The 19856-nt window shown below is 45.2% G+C and overlaps 1 protein-coding gene across 2 annotated transcripts in view; it reads right to left on the bottom strand.

Annotated features, from left to right (window-relative positions):
- The window catches only part of Stard8 (StAR related lipid transfer domain containing 8), a 78794-nt gene extending 69109 nt beyond the window's left edge, over positions 1-9685 (bottom strand). For both annotated transcript variants that reach the window (XM_052733284.1, XM_052733319.1), the window contains exon 1: positions 9444-9685. In XM_052733284.1, coding sequence (XP_052589244.1) covers positions 9444-9488 — 45 coding nt within the window. In that variant the 5' untranslated portion in view covers positions 9489-9685. The remainder of the gene's footprint in view (positions 1-9443) is intronic.
- Between the last annotated feature and the right edge of the window lie 10171 nt (positions 9686-19856).

Below are 19856 nucleotides of genomic sequence, written 5' to 3'. Positions count from 1 at the left end.
GCCTCTCCGGCCAGCCTAAGGCCCTCCACAGCCCCCACCCTGCTGTTGGAGATCTGGAAAGTTGTTTTGTCCTTACACTGCCTGGCTTCTCTCTCCACCTTTGTTGCCCCCACCATCCCATCACCCCTGATCAACCCTGTGCTACAGACCCAGGCCTCAGGCCACAGTCATGAGAGCACGTTCCTCACATTCCAGCCTCCCCCAGTCCTCTCAACTTGGCCACACAGAGCCCTATTCATGGCCTGGCCCTCCTCCCTTCACACTGGGACCTCACCACCCCCAGGCCGAACCCAGCTTTTGCCAACACAGACTGTGATTACTGTGGAAAGCAAGCTCCCCTGGCCCCTCTGGAGCTCTATGTTCATGTTTCCAAAGTCTTTCAACTGGTAGGTGGGGACGTGAATTTGACAGCGTGTGTGTGTGTGTGTGTGTGTGTGTGTGTGTGTGTGTGTGTGTGTGTGTGGTGTTTACTATACTCAGTAAACTTGTTAAGGCTGGAATGGGTGCTGGATTGGGCCAGGCTCTCCCTGGATATGAGCAGCTGAGACATAGTCTGGGTCCTTCAAGAAGCTCCCAGTTCAGTGTGGCAACACCTGAATACGTGGAAGATGGCATGTTGGTTGGGGCTGGGGCTCATTACTAAGTCCTACATTGGAACACTTCTGTCATGGTTCCACTTTTAAACCCCATGCCAGTGTCCTGGGAGCATGTGCTAATGTTCAGTAGATAATGTCTGCTGATGGTGGAAGATATAAATCTGGACCCTAAAAGGGGTGGTAGAGAGCTGATTTTAAGAAGGACTACTTCACACAGGCACTCTAGACTTCAACCTATACCCCTGAGTAGCCAAACCTCTGCTGGGCCTCAGTCATGTTGCCTCCTGTAATGATAGGTCCCTAGCAATTCTCCCCCTCCCATGTAACAGAAGGGGAAGGATAGTTCTAGTTGGCTGAGAGCAATGGAAGAAATACTTCTAAAAGGCTTTTGTAGAGCTCCTTCTGAGACAATCAATCCCCCCCCCCTTTTTGAGACAGGGTTTCACATAGCTCAGGCTGACTTGGAACTCACTGTGTAGCCAAGGATGACCTTGGAATCCAGACCCTCCTGCCTCTATCTCCTGAATGCTGGAATTACAGGTGTGTGTCACCATATCTGGTTTGATGTCACACTCTAGATGGAATCCAGAGCTTCGTGCATGCTTGGCAAGCACCTGGAATCACCAGAAAGCCTCCTCCTGCTGTCTCACTGAGGCCGGAGCTGTCCCATACCAGCTTGGAGATTATGGCCTCTCAGGAGACCTGAGTGTCCATTCTTATCCTTTGGACTACTGTGATCTCCCGTTTAGTTGTCCACTACCCAAAAGACTCTCTGACCTGTAGCCTCAGGATCACCAATCGTTCTATAAGTCACCTTCAAAAACGCCCCCAGAAATCCCTGCTGATTTGGACACACTCCCTTCCAGTTCTGTTAGGGTTTCCTTCTTCCTCCACCCTAACGCCTCAGCAGCCCTCAGGGCTGGTTCAAGCCTGGATCCCTGCGGTTGGCTCCCTTTCCCTCAAGCCTTCTCCGGTCTCCCCCTGCTGTGTACTGCCTTAGCAGGCTAACAAGAGCCAAGCCAGGGAAGAGAGGAAGGGAGAAGCTGCAAGCCCCAGGGGTTCCCGTGATAATCTCAGGAATGTCCTGTCCCAAAGATTTGACTTTCCCACCAGTCAACACAGATGCTCCTTCCTGCCAAAACCTTGGGAATCTTTTGAGGAAGAGCAGAGTGGCCTTAGAGGGAACAGGGTGAGTGGAGCCTCTTCTCCAGGCTTTGAACTACGACCAGAGGCGGGATGAGAGAGTTGGGGATACAAAGACTAGGAGATTATTTAAACAACTCACTTCCTGAAATCCAAGGTGAGAGCCTTGCATTTTCTATCAGTCTTTGGCTTTCACAAGATGCCTTCAGCAATAGGCTTCCCAAAATCAGTGGAAGAAGGTGCTGGCAGCGCTAAGTTTCCCTTATTTCCTAAATGAAACAAATGGCCTGAGCCATGGGCTCAAGATCACGAAGAGTAGCAAGTCTTCTATTTTCGTATTAATTCATATTTACTTGTGGCAGACTCTTTCACATGTCATTCCTGCAATCATTTATGAACTAGGACTCGTAGTCTTCTCTGTGCTGTAGCTAGGGAAACTGAGGCACAGGGAAAGATGAAGAGGCAGAACCTGGGTATGTTGCCTCCCGTTACTTCACTGCATCATCACAGCCACTTTCTCCCCTCCAGTTCTCAGTAGGCAACCCAACTCAGGGCAGAGGAAACGGCCAGAGGAGGCTTGTCTGTGACCGTTTCCAGGGCCTCGACGTCATTCTCCAAGTACACCTCTTCTTCCTGTGCTTTGGAAGCCTCGGCCTCAGAACTACCCCCTGGCCCTACCGTATGCTCCCTGGCATCAGAGGCACAGGTGGCCACCGAACGGCTGGACAGAGAGATAGGGGTGAGGAATGCCCTTCCCCTAACCCCCTGGGAAACCTCTGACTCCAAATCCCAGCACAGGCCATCTGGGCTGCTGCTCCTTGTTATTGTTACCAGTGATTTGGAAACATAAACCAAACCCTGGCTTCCATAGCTTCCTGGGTCTGCAGCTGTTCTCAGGCCCTAGGGGCTACTGGGAGGAAAAGTCACCAGTGTAGGCTCTTTTCCCTGAGCCTGGGCTCCCTTCCTTCCTCCCTAGGGAATAGGAGTGGAAATCACTGACATTTTAAAAGCAGTATTTTCTATTTTACTTGGCCTTGAAGTTTGTGTGTGTGTGTGTGTGTGTGTGTGTGTGTGTGTGTGTGTGTGTGTGTGTAAAACTCGGATAATGAAAATATCAGAGTAGGAAGGACTTGATAACCAATCCAACTTTCAAATTTTGTAGGTAGAGAAACAGGCCTGTATTACATATGACCACAATCGACTTTGGGACTAGATTACCTGGACTGAAATGTCCAGGGTCACCACATACCAGCTGTGTCACCTTGAATACATTTCCTAAGACTTCTGAGTTTGGGTAAAATGAAGATGATAGCGATGACAGTCCTGTCTTACAGTGTCATTGTTAGGATGCATTGAGTTAATCTACAGGAAGGACTTGGAATGGGGTGGACCAGTCTGTACTTTATAAGTACAGCCAGTCGTAGTCTGAACGTTCTTTAGTTTTTAGTCTATAGCTTTCTCCATTTCTCCCGTCAACAGTCCTAGTGACAGGTGCACACTCCATTTTGTCACTAAAGAAGCTGAAGGCAAAGTTGTGGATGGAAGAGACAAAACGATTAATGAGATATCTTTTCACTCTAAGTGCTTGGGCTTTTTGACTACATCATGAACATCCAAGCAGAACTTCCACAGGAAAGTTTCAAGGTCTTAGGCTAAGGGTATAGATCAGTGGCTAAGGGTATAGATCAGTGGCTAAGGGTATAGATCAGTGACAGAGCACTTGTCTAGTCTGTGAAAGGCCCTGGGTTCCATTTCCAACACTAACAAAATTTTATCAACATCTCTCATTCTCATTTATCAACATCTTCTCCATCCATCACCATTAACTCCCAACCCTTATATCCAGGGGGAAAATGCCTGGATCTCTGCCTCCTTCTCCTGTTTCCACCCTTATTTTCCCTGGAATTTCCTTGTTATTTATCAGTAGACCAGTCCTGATTTGGATCCATGTACCAGGCTCTTATCTATCAGTTCCTTGGCAATTCTATTAAGGAAGTATCTGGCCCAAGAAGACTGCTTGGCTTAGATATGGCAGTTGTCCAATGCTTTCTTCCCAGTTGTCTCCCATCTATACTAAAAATCTTCTCCCAGAAAGCTTCAGAGTACCCACAGCTCCTCTTGAACTCCATCTGGACCAATGAACTTCTCACCACCTATTTCTTGCTTCAGTCCACAGGCCCAAGTCAACATCTAGTCAACTCACAATTAACCACATAGGGATAACCCACAGTATGGGTTGTTCACGCAAGTTGAGGGCCAACACCCACTACTCAGCTGATATAACAGTGGACTTGGCTGAAGAATTCTGCTCAGAGAGCCCAGGAAGTGAATCCTCCATCTTTGAGACTGAGGGCTTTGGCTTGCTCCCTTAAAGCAGTTTTCCCATGACCTGAGAGTTTATGTCATAATTTTTTTGATTCCAATAGTTGAGAGGTGGCTGCATATACATAGCTTATATGTACACATTTATGTATATATACACACACTCACCAGAGACTGGTTTATTAACCTGTGGAATGTAGAGATGGGATCCAGAAGTCCTTTCCTAGCTCTGAGAATTTGTATACATTTGTGTATACTCGAATTCTCCACATTCTCCTTGCCCCTCTCAGAAGCAATAGACAGTGTGTGTGATTGGTATCTGTTTGTAGAGATAAGGGCAAAGGAATGGAAAAAAACCAGGGATGTTCTGGAAGCTAGGAGTGGAAATACTAAATCATTGTCACATTTACACCCCATATCCTTCCAGGCCGGTTCCCAGCAGAATGAGACACTATGAGTTGGTGTGGGGCAGAGAAGGCCTAAGGTATGAGCAAGCACATATGAGAATGTATGCTCACCTTATGTGAATGTATGTATGTACATGAATGTGAGACTGTGTGGTGAGCTGGAAAGCTTACTGTCACAGGAACAGGTGCTTGAATGGCCACACAGAGCTGGTTGATGAGTACATATCTATCCCAGGACCAAAAGGCTCAGATAGGCAGATTGCCATGAATTCAAGGCCATTCTGGGGATATGTGGCGAATCCAAGGGCAGCCTGGGCTACACAGTGAGACCTAGTCTTAAAGGAACAAAAATAAACAGAAAACAAAAGAGCAGCCATGTAGAAGTCCCATGTGCACTCAGGGTAGAGCATTGACAAGAGAGAGTGCTTGAGACTATGTACCTGGATGAATTTGGAAGAGCCCTATACACATAATGCACTCAGTGCATGAATACAGCATATGACTTTAGAACATGAATATGAGGCAAGGCTTGCTGACCCGCGTTGGACTACACCTGGCTGGTTAACTTCTGAGGGCCTTCCCAGTGTATAAGAGACTTCTCTATCCATGATTTCTTCAACTATTGCAGACTCTTCGTGGGTAAATGAGAGTTGTGATCACGTGTAAACATATGTGCACTGTGTGTGTGTGTGGGTAGAACGTGTTTAGATACACCCACCTAGGATCACTGTAGGATTTTACCAGATATAAGCTGTCGTTGAATTTTGTAAGACAACAAGTAGGGACAGTACAGTATATAAGAGACACCACCTTGATCAGTCTGTGTTTTGACTCCTCCTACGGCCCTGGGCACCTCACTCCTCTCCAGGCCCCAGTTTCCTCATGAGTAGCTTGGAAGGGGAAAATAGATGACTTCTAAGGGCCTTTCTGTATCTGATACTACGTAATTATATACTTATGTTTTAAGAGGAAGGAAATGGGGGACCATAGAGAAATGTAATCCTCCTAAAGTCACCCAACGGTGATGACAGAGGTGAGGATCAACCTCTCAGACTAGTGTCCTCTAGGCACTGGTGTGCTCACCTTAACAGAGGACTCATACTCACACTTGTTAAGTACACAGCACCAAGCTAGGTGCTGGGAGGGAGCAAAAGGTCACATCAAAGACTCAAAGAAATGGGTAACCCATCAGTATGAAGGCAGGGTCTTATGTATGCTTGACTGTACAGAGAGGTGACCATATCTACCCTGCTGGCCCTGCTGGCTTCAGGAACTGTATATTGGGCTCATTTCACACCCAAATGCCTTTGCCGAGGCTGCTCCTAACCTAGAGAAACTAAAAACAATTTTAAGGCTTGCTCTGGCCTCTTGCACCCCTCTGTAGTATTCTTTGCTTCTGAATTGTCAGCCTGCAGTTCCTAAATGAGTCACTTCTGTCACTAGACTAAAGCAGGGTCAAAGTAGAGAGCTGAGGGTTAACAGTGACAAAGGATTGGACAAGATCTGAGGCCCTAATCCTCGCTCTCTAAACACAGAATAAACCCTGTCCTTTGGTTTGGTCGCTCCCAGTGTACTACTTGGAAATCTGCTTTTAGCAGGACAAGCTCACTGGGGTCTCTTAGTTTCTTTGAGCTGCCAACGCTGGCAACATACTTTTTCAGGACTGTAGGCTGTGGCTCAGAAAGGGCATGCTCAAAGGCGCGCAGCTAAAATGCATGCATGAAGGTTTGTGGGGGAACTTAAACCCAGTTTGTCTGCTTTCCTTCTCCTCGTCTCTTCAGCTGATGGAAAGAAAGCCTCATGGGGTATGAAGTTCTGGGGGGTTGCTTTCCCTATCCAGGCCACAAGAAGGCAGGACTAGACGATCTGAAGGGTCTGTCAGCTGCAGCCGGCTCTGCACAGCCACGGACAGATCACCTTCAGGCGGCTTTTTCACGGCTGTGTGACGGCTCATGGGGAGACCCTGAAAGGGTGGGTTTCTCAGAACAGCACCTGCCTTTGCACAGGCTGACAGGTCCAGAGCACCCTGCCTTTGACTGAGGCCTTAAAGCAACAGCATTGGAAGAGGGCATGCGAGGCTCAAGTTGAAGTGTGGGTCTGGCAAGCTGCCTCTTAGCTCTGGGGTTTAGTCATGTGTCGCTTTATATAAGTAAAGATCACATATGACAACAGTGCTCCTGCGCTCCTCTGTGTGTGTGCACACACATGTGTGTGCTTGTGCATGTGCACATTTATACATACACGTGACCTTGTACTCTACTTAATTTTAGGGGTGTGCCTGGATCTGTATATCTTCATACATGTGCTTGGAGGGGTATGTAGTTGTATGTGTGTGTATCTACTCAGTGGTTTTCAACCGTCCTAATGCTGAGACCCTTTAATACAGTTCCTCATGTTGCGGTGACCCCCGACCATAAAATTATTCTCATTGCTACTTCATAACTGTATTTTGCTACTGTTATGAATTGTAATGTAAATATCTGTCTTCTGATGATCTGAGGCAACTCCTATGGAAGGGTCATTCGACCCCCGAAGGGGTTGTGACCCATAGGTTGAAAACTGCTGATCTACGTACTTGTGTGTGCCTAGTGTGTCTGGCTGAACGTGCACAAATGCACATATACGTTTTATGTTCATGGGCATATGCATGCATGGAATCATATATGCTTCTTGGACCTGGCATGGAGATCTCTGACCTTCTCTTTTCATTTCCTTAGTCTAGTGGTTTCGAAGAGACCGTCATGAATCAGGGGTATTTGTTGAGTACCTTGGACTAATGAGTACAAAGGGATCTACATTCAGGTCAAGCACCTAGCATGGTTCATTAGCGCGATAGCAGATGGGTCCTCTCGGGCATCAAACCCCCAAATCCCTTTAAATTCACCTTTTCTTTTCCTTCCTCATTCTACCCAACTCTTCACCAACTCCTCCCCGCCCATGCCCAGCCTCATGGCCATTGCAGCAATCTCCTTCCTGACCCCTCTCTCCACGAGGACCCTTCCACGTCGCCCTCTGTTGCTGCTGGAGCACTTCTCCTAAAACTACCCATTTCATTATAAACCTTCCTTATTGAAATCAGCCCCCCAAGCCCTAAAAATTCAAGACTTCAAGATTTCATGGGTAAGAAAAATGATTTTAAAATATGTAGGAAAACAGTGATACAATCTTTAATTTTGCTGAAAACAGACAATAAAACGTTTCTCAATCTTATTTTGGAAAAAGAAATATCATTTGAACCCTAACCCCATAGGAAAGACTTGATAATTTCCAAAGAAAGACTAGTTCATTGAGTTGAATGAATATATATTTACAAAAATTGCACTTGTCTTTGCTTTTCTCCAATTCTACCACAGATAGGCAATTTTTTTCACTAGAACGCCCCCAAGTAAAAGAAGAGCATGAACCCCCAGATTAATTCCAAAAGCCATTTCCTACTCTCTGTGCCCCTCTCTCTTCCAGCTCTTCAGTTGTGCCCACTCTCAGCTCACCACCACCACCACCACCACCTCCACCACCACCACCACCACCACCACCACCACCACCACCACCACCACCACCTCCACCACCACCACCACCACCACCTCCACCACCACCACTACCACCTCCACCACCACCACCACCACCACCACCACCACCACCACCACCACCTCCACCACCACCACCTCCACCACCTCCACCACCACCACCACCACCTCCACCACCACCACCACCACCACCACCACCACCACCACCACCACCACCACCACCACCACCAGATCATGCACCAACTTCCAGACCCACCACCCTCTGCCAATTATTGCTCATGTAGTTCCCAGTCGGGAATGCCTGGAATTCCATGCCCCTCTGTAGACTGACAAACTCTTCTCGCCCCCCCCCCCCCCGCTGCCCCCAGGCTCAACCCAGATGTGACCTCCTGTGAAATCTTTCCAAGACCTTCTGGGTGGAATGGAGCGTCCTTTCCTAAGAGCCCCGCAAGTCTTCCATCCTATCTTAGAGTAGGGCTAGTTGCTCAAAAGTCTTCCCAGCAGACTGTACTTTGAGGAGCCATATTATATCAAGAAAAGTACAGACTTTAGGGTTCAGATGCCAACTGTGTCAGTCATAGCTGAGGGATGTCGTAAGTATCACTTGGCCATTTACAGTGTCTCATCCACAACTATCAAAGAAGGAAACTACTGGATAGTGAGAAAGAGCACCCAGGTCTGGCACATGCAGACTCTAAATATATGTTAGTGGCTTGGTACGTGAGAACAGAAATCTTGCATTCTGCATTTCCGTGGATTCTGCTGTGTTCCTGCATTTCCCATGGCCAGGATAGAGTAGCCCTTCAACAGACATTTAGTGCCTGCCTGACTATGTAGTATAGTGCTTGGCATGTAATGATGGCTTGATCTGTCATGGTTCTCATTTCTTTCTGAAGGATTCAAGCCACACCCTTTCTGTCTTGTGTAGCTCCCTGGTACCTGGCCCACAGTAGATGCTTGCTGCATCTTGATGGATTTCAACATTAATAATAATACACACCATTACTTGTGTGGATGCCACGTGCCTGGCATTATGCTAGAAACTTCACACCTTAGCTCTTTGTGTTTGCAAATATTTACCATGTGAACTGTACCAGCAGCCTTCTTACCCTCCAAGGTTGGTTTAGCTATCTTCATTTTAAAGCTGGGAAACTGAAGCTCAAAAAGGACATGTATCTTATTTCAGTGGCAGGCTTGGGAAGGGACAAGTTAGAGACAAATTTTAGAAAACAAACAAACAAAAAAAGAGCCAGCTTGCTTCCTTGCTTCCGTAGGAAAAAGTAGAAGTTTGGAGAGTCAGTTAAGTGACAAGGGGCGAGGTTTGACTCTAACCCTCTCCGGCTCCAAGAGCCTTACCCTGTCTTAGAAACTAGCCAGACCTTCCCAGTCATGCAATGGGCTCAGCTGCCTGCTTCTCCCATTAGCTGGGCTGTAGCCGAGCAGACACTTACCTTCACTTTTCTGAAGCAAGCCCAGAACACATCCAGCAGAGGCATGGTGGGGTGAAAGAGGCTGAAGGGGCTCAGCAGGACTCTGCTGGGCCTGACCCTCTATCTAGGAGAAAGGTGAGAAGAGTCCCAGGGCTCTGTGAGAGCCAGCCCTACCCCTGTGCTCCATCAGCGGCCCTGGGAAGGGAGAGGCAGACAGCAGCAGCCTGCTCAGCTCAACGGCTCAACGGGCAGGCCCCTCCTGGAGAGTGAAGGGAGGAAAAGACTGGAAAGAAGGAAGGAGGGAGGGAGAGAGGCTGGCTAAGGAGGAGGGACCAGGAGGCGGGTCACTGATTCAAACTCCGCACAGTTAGCCAGTTGGCTGGGATGAACGGAGACACTGATTGAAATTCCCTGAATATCGCAGTTCCCCAGCCTGGGTGTCCAGACTGTCTACTGGCTTTCAGGCTCATCCTGCCACCTGTACATTGGTACACTGGCCAGCTTAGCCTCCTGGCCTAACAAGTAACATACAAGCTATCCCCGGGGGGCTCCAGGCACAACCAAGACCACAAGGGAGTTGTGGAGAGTGTCAGGAAAGGATGTAGGAGCAGCTCCTGTACAGGAAGCTGTGACGGGTGTGAAGGCAGGGGATGGAAGGGTGAAGTCCGTGGCCTTGGACAACCTTTAGACAGGAGCTCTGGCCCTGCATCATGGTGGTCCTTCTCTAGCCCTGTTCTAAAGCCAGCAATCTGGCCTCAGTCTGGCACCTTGCAGAGGCCATGTCTTCTGGGTCTCAATGTTCTCGACTGTGCAGCGAAAGACAGGATTAGGGGTTTCATTTTATTATATGACTCCTGTTACAGAGTTAGGTACAAGGCAAGTCTGGAAAAACCCTATTGTGGACAATTTCATCTCTCAAAATTCCTGAATTGCCCCTGAGAGTCCACAGAAAGTCAGATCACACCCCCTAAACAGCAAAGGTCATTTCATTCATCCCCCTGCCTCAGAGCAGAGCAATTCTCTCCTAGCTCACATAGGTTGACTGTATATGTTTTAATGAACAGCTTCTGAAGGGAAGATGACTTCTTTCCTTTATCTGCGGCCATGTCAAGAGCCCTTCAAGTCCTAAAATCTAAACTTGAACCCCCTGGATGCTATGAAGTCAGTTCTAACAGCAGTAAGGGAGCAGTGGGCAGTTCTGGAGGCTTTCTGGGCAGGAAGCCATTTAGAAACAGTGATCCTTCCACACAGCACCCACCCTTCCCCAGACCTCAGAAGGCAGGGTGCCATGGCTGCTGTCCAGAGTCCCCCGGGGACCCCGTGGCACAGAGCCAGGCTTGCGTCTCTGGGGGAGGACATGTCATCATGGGGCCCAGAATAACTTACTCCCAGTGGCCTCACTTCCCCTTGAGAGGCCAAATTGGCCTGGCAAAAGGCCAAATCCTGGGACCCTGAAAAGTCCCCAGCCTAAGTCTCTGTCTGCCTTTGAGGACTTTTTCGTCGGTGGTTTTGGCCTGAAATTTATTCAGAGAGTCTGCTCTTAGATCTGCCTACAACTTACCCTGTGACCCTCAGTTTCCTTGTTTATGTACCGAGGAGATCAGGGAACTCTTCTCCTACCCTTTCCCGAGCTCTGAGAAGTACCTTGATAGAGTTCTGTTGGGCCAGGTCACAAAGATAGCGACAGCCGAGAAAAGCGGCTCCTTCCCAGCCACCTCGCTCTACTACACGGCATGGCAAGCCAAGGCAGAAAGAAAGCGTCCCTCTGAATATGTACCCTCTTCCCCTTCAACTAGAAGCCTGAGCATGGACAACTGTGCGGCAAGTGCTATAGGCTAGGGAGTGTGGCTGCTCTCGATGACTGCATAGTCCCTTGCTCCCTGGAGTTTATCCTTGCCTTCAGATGCAGCCTCCGGGAGGAAGTACAACCTCTGTGGCTTTGGTATTCACTCAGCAAGCAGGAGTGCACAGCATTCCACACTGGCCTTAGAAAGCCACAGACTTCCGTTTCAACCCTGACCTTCGACATGAGTGTAGCCTTGAAGTGGTCAAGCCCATGAGCTCCCGAAGTAGACTGCCCAGATTCCAACCCAGTTCTGTTACTTTACTCTCTAACTGGGTGGCCCTAGGCCCGCTACTGCCTTGGTTTTCCCATCTGTACAACAAAAGATAAGAGCACCTATTTTGTCAGGGAGTTAAACTGAATGGGTTCCGGGATTTAGAGCTACGACTAGCACAATTGAAATTCTCAACAAATGTTATCTGCTTTTAGCAAAGAAACAGATGCTTTGGAGCCTGGCAGACTTAAATCTTGAGTCTATCTTCTAGCATTGTGCCTTTATCAGAAACCCATCCCTTCTCTAAGCCTGGCTGTGGCTTCACACTTGTGCTGTTAAGAGCTAATGAGATAACGTGCTTGGCTTCCACTGAACATTCTTTAAACATTAGGTCCTTCCTCCTTTTCCTGTCCTAGATGCTCCTGATTCATTGGCCCTGAAAGAGCAGTGGCAGCCTTAATTTAACAGTTCAAGTCTAATCCCAGCTACTTTGGGTTGTGTGATCACCTTAGGAGGGACCCTTGGGTTTCCTGGCTAAACTAGGAGCATGAAAATCTCTAACCATCTCCCCAGGGGTGTCGCCATTATGAACGAGGGAACAAGCAGGCCTGATGTATGTGTGTGTGGGGGGCTCCCTTCACATCCCAATTCTCCTATCCCTCTCTACACACATGAGGGCTCTATTTCCAGGTGGCTCTCCCTTACCTGACATGAAGGCCTGCTAGGATTGGGTAAGTGGAATGGGCAATAAGCCTTCTTCCTTAGGGCGAGGGATTTGGAGATTGTAACAATTAGGGAATGTAGAAGGGGAGTGGCCAGACAGCTGTGCACAGAGAGCCAGGAAGGCTGCTTCATCAACACTCATCTTTCCAGCCGTCTTATTTTCTCATCCATCAACTGGCACTACCCATGATTGGGCATCCTGTCTAAAGCCCAAGTGACTATTTTACGCCAAGAAACCCAAGTGAAGGAGAAGGAAGGCCCAGTATGGCCAAGGGTGGAGGAGAAGGAAGGGTGGTCTTATTTCCAAGGTAATGGCGTGCAGGCTAGTGATCAGATCAGAGCTGTGGTAATAAGGAGTGGCATGGATAGAATACATCAGGACATCAGAGAACTACTAAAACAAAGCTGCTCATACTACTCAAAATGAAGGGCTCCAAGGAACTCTTATTTATTTGGCTTATGTCTAGCAGTATTTATCATACAATGAATCAAAATGGAAACACTTAAAGAATATTGACTGACTTTTAAAACATACTTAAAAATTTAAATATTAACATAAATAAATTTGAGAGCATATTTTTATCTAATCTATAAATAATCTCACATCCAGATTCTCATAGCAGCTTCTGCATCCAGCCCATTGGAGACTCAGTTTGGGTTAAAATACATGAAGAAATCCTGCCTTCTGGAAAATGTAGTTTACAATGGGAGACCCCAGTGCTCCATAAAAGGTCCCCAGGTCCTCTGCCCCTTCCTCCACAACGTTCCCCAAGCCTCAGGTATGCAAGTGTTTTGTAAATGTGTACACTGGGACTGGGCTCTACAATTCTGCATATTGACTTTGCTGTGATAGTAAGTCTCCTACTAACGTCAGAAGCTACACCGGTAAAGACTCACCCAGGACGGCCCCAACATGAGCTGAACAAGGAACATACCAACGAACAAACCAAACTGCATGGAGAAAAGCCCGTGGGGCCTCAACACTACACAAAGAACCATAGGCAAATGAGTAAAGTTGGGAGCAGGAGAGGTAGCCCTCCCCAGGGACGAGCACACCAATTGGTTGCGGGGTGCCAAATGGTCAGCCCTGAAAACATACACACAAGTAGCTTTATATGAACTCAACATGTTATATTTGGGAATATATACATTTGCAAATACATATATGCATGAAATAACAGTTGATAAAAAGGAGAGCAGGGAAGGGTATACGGGAAGGTTTGGAGGGAGGAAAGGGAAGGGAGAAATGTTGAAATTAAAAGATAATCTCAAAATTTTTTTTAAAAGGTATTTTTTAAAGAAAATGGTCCCAGGGATTCTTGAACCACATTTAGAGAAACACTGCATTAGAAGATCCAAATTAAACCACATCAGAGCATCCTGGAACATCTGAGCTAGAATTCTTTCAGAGCACCCAGTTTGAAAGCCTGCATTGTGCAAAATGGGAACACGAGGCCTGAATAAGGATAGGGGTTACCCAGTTGCACACAGCAGGCCAGTGGCAGAGCTCAGATTTGGCTGGATCTAGGTCTCCTGCTTCCTTGAAAAGTTGTTTTCCTACTGCTTTTGAATGAAATGAATATTTGAATTCTAAGGGTAACCACTGTGGTGCTGTGGAGAGACCTGCATTCTGCTGACAGGGAGGCTTGGGTACCAACAACTGCAAGTGAAGAAGCAGTTACAGCTTTCTAAATCATCCAAAAATCAAAGGGCAGGCTTCAGCATAAGATGGCTCCTAGTCACTGGACGTTCCACATGTTCTCGTGGAACAGCTTCAATGCAAAGCTACTCAGACTGGCATCCAGCACATTCTACCAACAGATCACATGATCTTATAGCCAGACCTTTGGCTTTTAGTCATGTGTTCCCTTATTAATTCATCTGGCAGAACTTAGTGGTCAGTAATGTCTTCCCCACGAAGACACAGAGATGATGATGATGGTGATTTGTGCTGCATGAATTTTTCCTGGAAAGATGTACACCAGTAATAGTCCAGAGTTACCATTCCATCCATATCTAGCTGGAGGAAACCAGTGAATTTGCTGGACTTACTTATGGGAACATGGATGAAGGGTTAGTAACAAGACTGGGGGTGTGCCTCAAAATAGCCATATCACTAAATTATCCCTCCTAGCACAGATGGTGACTTCTTCATAGCTGCATAGAGGGAGTCCTACTTCAGTTACTGTTTCCCTCCTTACATCCATTAGCACCCCCCTGAGACCACATGCAATGGAGCATGTTCTAGTTACTTTTCTATCACCATGACAAAACACAGTGACCAAGACAACTTATAAAAGAAGGTGCCTAATTGCCCTTACAGTCTCGGAGGCTTAGAGTCCATGCTAGCAGAGCAAAGGTATGTTGGGAGGGACAGCCGAGTGAGCTGTTGATCTGCAAGCAGAAAGCAGAGAAATGCAGTGGGAATAGCTCAAGTCTTTTGAAACCCAAAGGCCTGCTACTAGTGACACACTTCCAACAAGGCTACACTTCCCAATCCTCCCCAAAGTGTTCTACTAAGTGGAGACCAAGTAGTCAAGCCCACGAGCCTATGGGGAACAGTCTCATAAAACCACCACATTCCAGTCTCTGGCACCCACAGGCAGGAAGCCCTATCATAGTGCAAAATACAGTTACTCTGACTTTGAAAGTTCCCATAGTATTTCAGTCTCAACACAGTTTAAAAGTCCAAAGGCACGTCTCAAACTCAAAACAATCTCTTCATTGTAATTGCCTGTAAAATCAAAAAGAAAATTACACACTTCCAACATACAAATGCCACAGGACCTACATTTTCATTCCAAAAGCAATTTAGTCCATTTCTTTTTAATTTAGTCTCAGGAAAACTCTTAAGACAAAGGTAGAAGGCAGCCACATTCTTTACCAAATTATCACAGGAATGGCCTCTAGCTCAGTCGTTGTTAAAGTCCTTGCTTCCCTCTGAAGTCGCTTGAGCTGGGCCTCTGATTTCTGAGAGAAGGTGAATCAGTCTTCCTCAGGGATAAGCCCCCTAATTAGATATCCAATACCAAGTGGTCAGTCCTAAAAACATATACAGACATTAAATGTGCTTATGTAAGTACAAACTGCTAAGTCCATAAATAATAACTGAATAAATTTTTGTAATTATAGAAGTGTATATGCATATGTTCATACACTAGTGTGTAATTGCAGACATGCATAAAGGAAGAAAGAAAAACTGTACAGGAAAGTTTGTTTCTAAAAATATGGATATAATTGGATATTAACATATTAAATCAAGGAAATCAGATTTAGAAAAACAAACAAAAAGAGTGCATAATGGCTTTAAGCCCAGAGGACAGTGTTTCACAACAATTTGTAACAATATCAAACATTTATTGAGCGCTTTATAAATACAGCACAATTTATTCGTTCACTTCCTGGTGGACATTTGAGTTTTTCCCAACTTTTGCTACTGAAGTGGGTATTACATATATTCTTATAAGAGCCTGTTATGATCATGATTTTATTACTCATGAATAAGTACCTAAAAGAATTATTGAATTATAGATGAAATAAAAATATGTTTACCATTAAAAACTAGAAGTGGCGATTTTTCTCCAAAGTTACAGACAAATTACAGGCTGAAGTACACATAGAAGCCACCTGAACCCAGAGCCCATGCTTCTACACTTTACCCTCTGCTCAGATATGACCCCTGCCCTACAGGGCTGGCTCATGTTCCACAGGAGAATTAAGTCAAGTAGACAAAGAGCTTTGATCTGAAATAGAGCCCAAGCAGATGAAAGTAGAGAGGTGGAAAGTGTTATCAGAGCCTAGATGAAGGTCTGTTCAAGGGATTTAAAAGACTTAAAGGAAGAGGTGATATTTGGGTTGAAAGATGGGTAGAACTGGGGGAAATGACGAGATAAGTATCCCAGACACAAGGAATAACATTTTTAACTATCTAAAAGGAAGAATTCAGTAATTACATATGAGAAACTTTACTTGGCTGGTCTGTGGCATATGGTACATAGAGCGGCTGTATTGAACAAATAAAACTATAGGATTCCCAGTTAAATTTGAATTCTAGAAAGGCAACATATCCTTTCTCAGTGTGGCTGAAACTCAGTTTAACTATTTTCCCATATTTCCTATGCCAACCCCAAGGGTACATAAACGGTATGATAAAATGAGAAAGATTAGTTTAGAAGCAGACTGTAGGCCTCCAATACCAGGTGAAGTAGTAGCCAACTTGACCTTGAAAGTATGCCTTCCAGAGCCTCAGTTTTTCCTCATCTGTATATGTGAGAACACTAATTATATTAGTGCTTCCTAAATGTGGTGCATATTTCTTTAAAATATACATATGATCATTAGTATTGTCAACTTGATAGAATACAGAATCACAAGAGACAAGCCCCTGGACATATCTGTTAGGGATACTATAGATTCGGTTAACTGAGATAGGAAGACCCATTCTAAACGCAGGACGCACCATTTCATGGGCTGGAGTCGAGTCCCAGACTGCATAAAAAGTGAACATAAACGTTCATCCATTCACCGCTTTCTGCTTTCTCACTGTGGACAAAGCCTGGTGAGCCGCCTCCTGCTGCCCTATCTTCTCTAAAGCATACTCATAAAACCTGGAAGTGCAAGCAAATCCTTCTTTACTTCAGTTGATTTTCATATTCTGGCTTCTCTTCAGATCATGTAAATATTTCACCTTTTAAAAGCTGTTTTTGCCAGAGATGTTGTTGCAACAATGAGAAAAATAATGAATACAGAGAAAACGGACATGAAGAATGGGGCCGTTGCTGTGATAATCCTGAACAGGTGGTTCTTGGGCTTCTGGAAATGTTTTGTGAGAGGAAAGTGGAAGAGTTTAGAACTTTGGGCAATAAAAATCCTTGATGCTATAAGTAGAGGCTAATGGTGGTAATTCAGAAGACCTGTCTATGAGGAGAAATTCACACAGTGGAGGCCCAGCTCATGATGTTTCAGAAGGGAATGAGCCAGGTTCAAAAGAAACGGTAATTATTTTTAAAGAAACTGTAATTATTTTTAAATTTAATTTTATTTATGATTACAGTGCATGTGATGTGTGTGTGGTCTGCATGCATGTGTGACACAGAATGTGTGTGGAGGTTACAGGACAACTTTTGGGAGTTGGTTCTCTCCCTCTACCATGAAGTACGGGGATTGAACTCAGGTTGTCAACCTTGCATGACAAGCACTTTTTTTTGTATTTCAAATAAATTTATTTATTATTTATTTTACATCCTGGCAGAACTTTCCCCTCCCTCTTCTGCTCCCAGCCTCTTCCCCAAACCCTCCCCCCCGCCCTGTTTTCACCCCCAGATCCACTTCTCCTCTGTTTCTGTTCAGGAAAGGGCAGGTCTCCCATGAGCATCAACCAAACACGGCACATCAAGCGGCAGTAAGACTAAGCACCTTCCCATTTATTCAGACTGGGCAAGGTGACCCAGTATGAGGAGTCGAGTCCCAAAAGCCAATAAAAGAGTCAGAGACAGCCTGTTCCCTCTGTTAGGAATCACACAAGAGGACCGAGCTACACAACTGTAACATACATGCAGACAGCCTAGGTTAGTCCCATGTAGGCTGGAGTCTTCCTTGTAGATTCCTGGGAGATTCCCTTGCACCAGATTTTTACCTGACCCCAGAATACCCCCCATTTCCAGTAGCTTCTTTCAGTACTCTCTCTCTCCACCCCCCCAATCTGATTGTCCATGTTCCCATCCCCACCCATCCTCAGCCCACTCACAAAATCTCTTCTATTTCCCCTTCCCAGGGAGATCTGTGGTTTGCAGCATATTTATCTTTTATTTTACAACTAATATCCACTTATGAGTGAGTACACACCATGTTTGTCTTTCTCGGTCTGGGTTACCTCACTCAGGATGATTTTTTCTAGTTCCATCCATTTGCCTGCAAATTTCCTGGTGTCCTTGTTTTTAATAGCTGAATGATACTCCACTGTGTAAATGTACCACATTTTCCTTATCCATTCCTCAGATGAGAGACATCTAGGTTGTTTCCAGTTTTGGAATATTCTGAATAAAGATGCTATGAACATAGTTGAGCTAGTGTCCTTGTGGTATGATTGAGAATCCTTTGGGTATATGCCCAGGAGTAGTATAGCTAGGTATTGTAGATTGATTCCCAGTTTTCTGAGAAACCACCACACTGACTTCCAAAGTGGCTGTACAAGTTTGCATTCCCACCAGCAATGGAGGAGGGTTCCCCTTGCTCCAGTTCCTCTCCAACATGAGCTGTCCCTTGTGTTTTTGATTTTAGCTATTCTGACAGTTGTAGGATGGAATCTCAGAGTCATTTTGATTTGCATTTCCCTGATGGCTAAGGATGATGAACATCTCCTTAAGTGTTTCTCAGCCATTTGAGAGTCTTCTGTTGAGACTGTTTAGATAAGTATTCAATTTTTAAATGGATTATTTGGGGGTTTTTTGATGTCTAGTTTCTTGAGTCTTTATGTATTTTGGAAATAAGCCCTCTGTCTGATGTGGGGGTCAGTGAAGACCTTTTCCTATTCTGTGGGCTACTGTTTTGTCCTATTGATGGTGTCGTTTGCTTTACAGAAACTTTTCAGTTTCATAAGGTCCCATTTATGAATTGTCAATCTTAGTGTCTGCACTATTGGTGTTCTTTTCAGGAAGTTGTCTCCTGTGCCAATGCATTTGAGATTATTTCCTACTTTCTCTTTTAGGTTCAGTGTATCTGGTTTCATATTGAGGTCTTTGATTTACTTGGACTTGAGTTTTGTTCAGGGTGATAGATATGGATCAACTTGCATTCTTCTATATGCCAATATTCAGATAGACCAGCACTATTTATTGAAGATGCTTTCTATTTTCCATTGTATAATTTTGGCTTCTTTGTCAAAAATCAGGTATCCATAGGTGTGTGGATTTATGTCTGGGTCTTCAGTTGGATTCCATTGATCATCTGTCTGTTTTTATGCCAATATCATGTTGGTTTTATTACTATAGCTCTTTAGTAGAGCTTGAATCAGGGATGGTGATACCTCTGGAAGTTCCTTTATTGTACAGGATTGTTTTAGCTATCCTGGGTTTTTTGTTTTTCCATATGAAGTTGAGTACTGTTCTTTCAAGGTCTGTAAAGTTGTGTTGGGATTTTAATGGAGATTGAAATGAATATGTAGATTACCTTTGGTAAGATGGCCATTTTTTACTATGTTAATTCTACCAATCAATGATCACTGGAGATCTTTCTTTCTTCTGATATCTTCTTCAATTTCTTTCTTCAAAGACTTGAAGTTCTTGTCATATAGTTCTTTCACATGCTTGGTTAGAATTACACCAAGATATTTTATATTATTCGAGGCTGTTGTAAAGGGTATTGATTCTCTGATTTCTTTCTCAGCTCATTTACCATTTGTATATAGGAGGGCTACTGATTTTTTTGAGTTAACCTTATATCCAGCACTTGACTAACAGGGTTTATCAGTTGTAAGAGTTTCCTAGTGGTGTTTTTGGGGTCGCTTATACTATCATTGTCATCTGCAAATAATGATACTTTGATTTCTTCCTTTCCAATTTGTATCCCCTTGGTCTCCTTTTGTTGTCTTATCGCTCTAGCTAGAACTTCGAATACTATATTAAATAGATATGGAGAGATTGGACAACATTGTCTT

This window comes from Peromyscus californicus, unplaced genomic scaffold, assembly GCF_007827085.1.
Source record: "Peromyscus californicus insignis strain IS unplaced genomic scaffold, ASM782708v3 Scaffold_10__1_contigs__length_136768540, whole genome shotgun sequence".
Taxonomy (NCBI): domain Eukaryota; kingdom Metazoa; phylum Chordata; class Mammalia; order Rodentia; family Cricetidae; genus Peromyscus; species Peromyscus californicus.
This window is presented reverse-complemented; position numbering and strand designations above follow the sequence as displayed.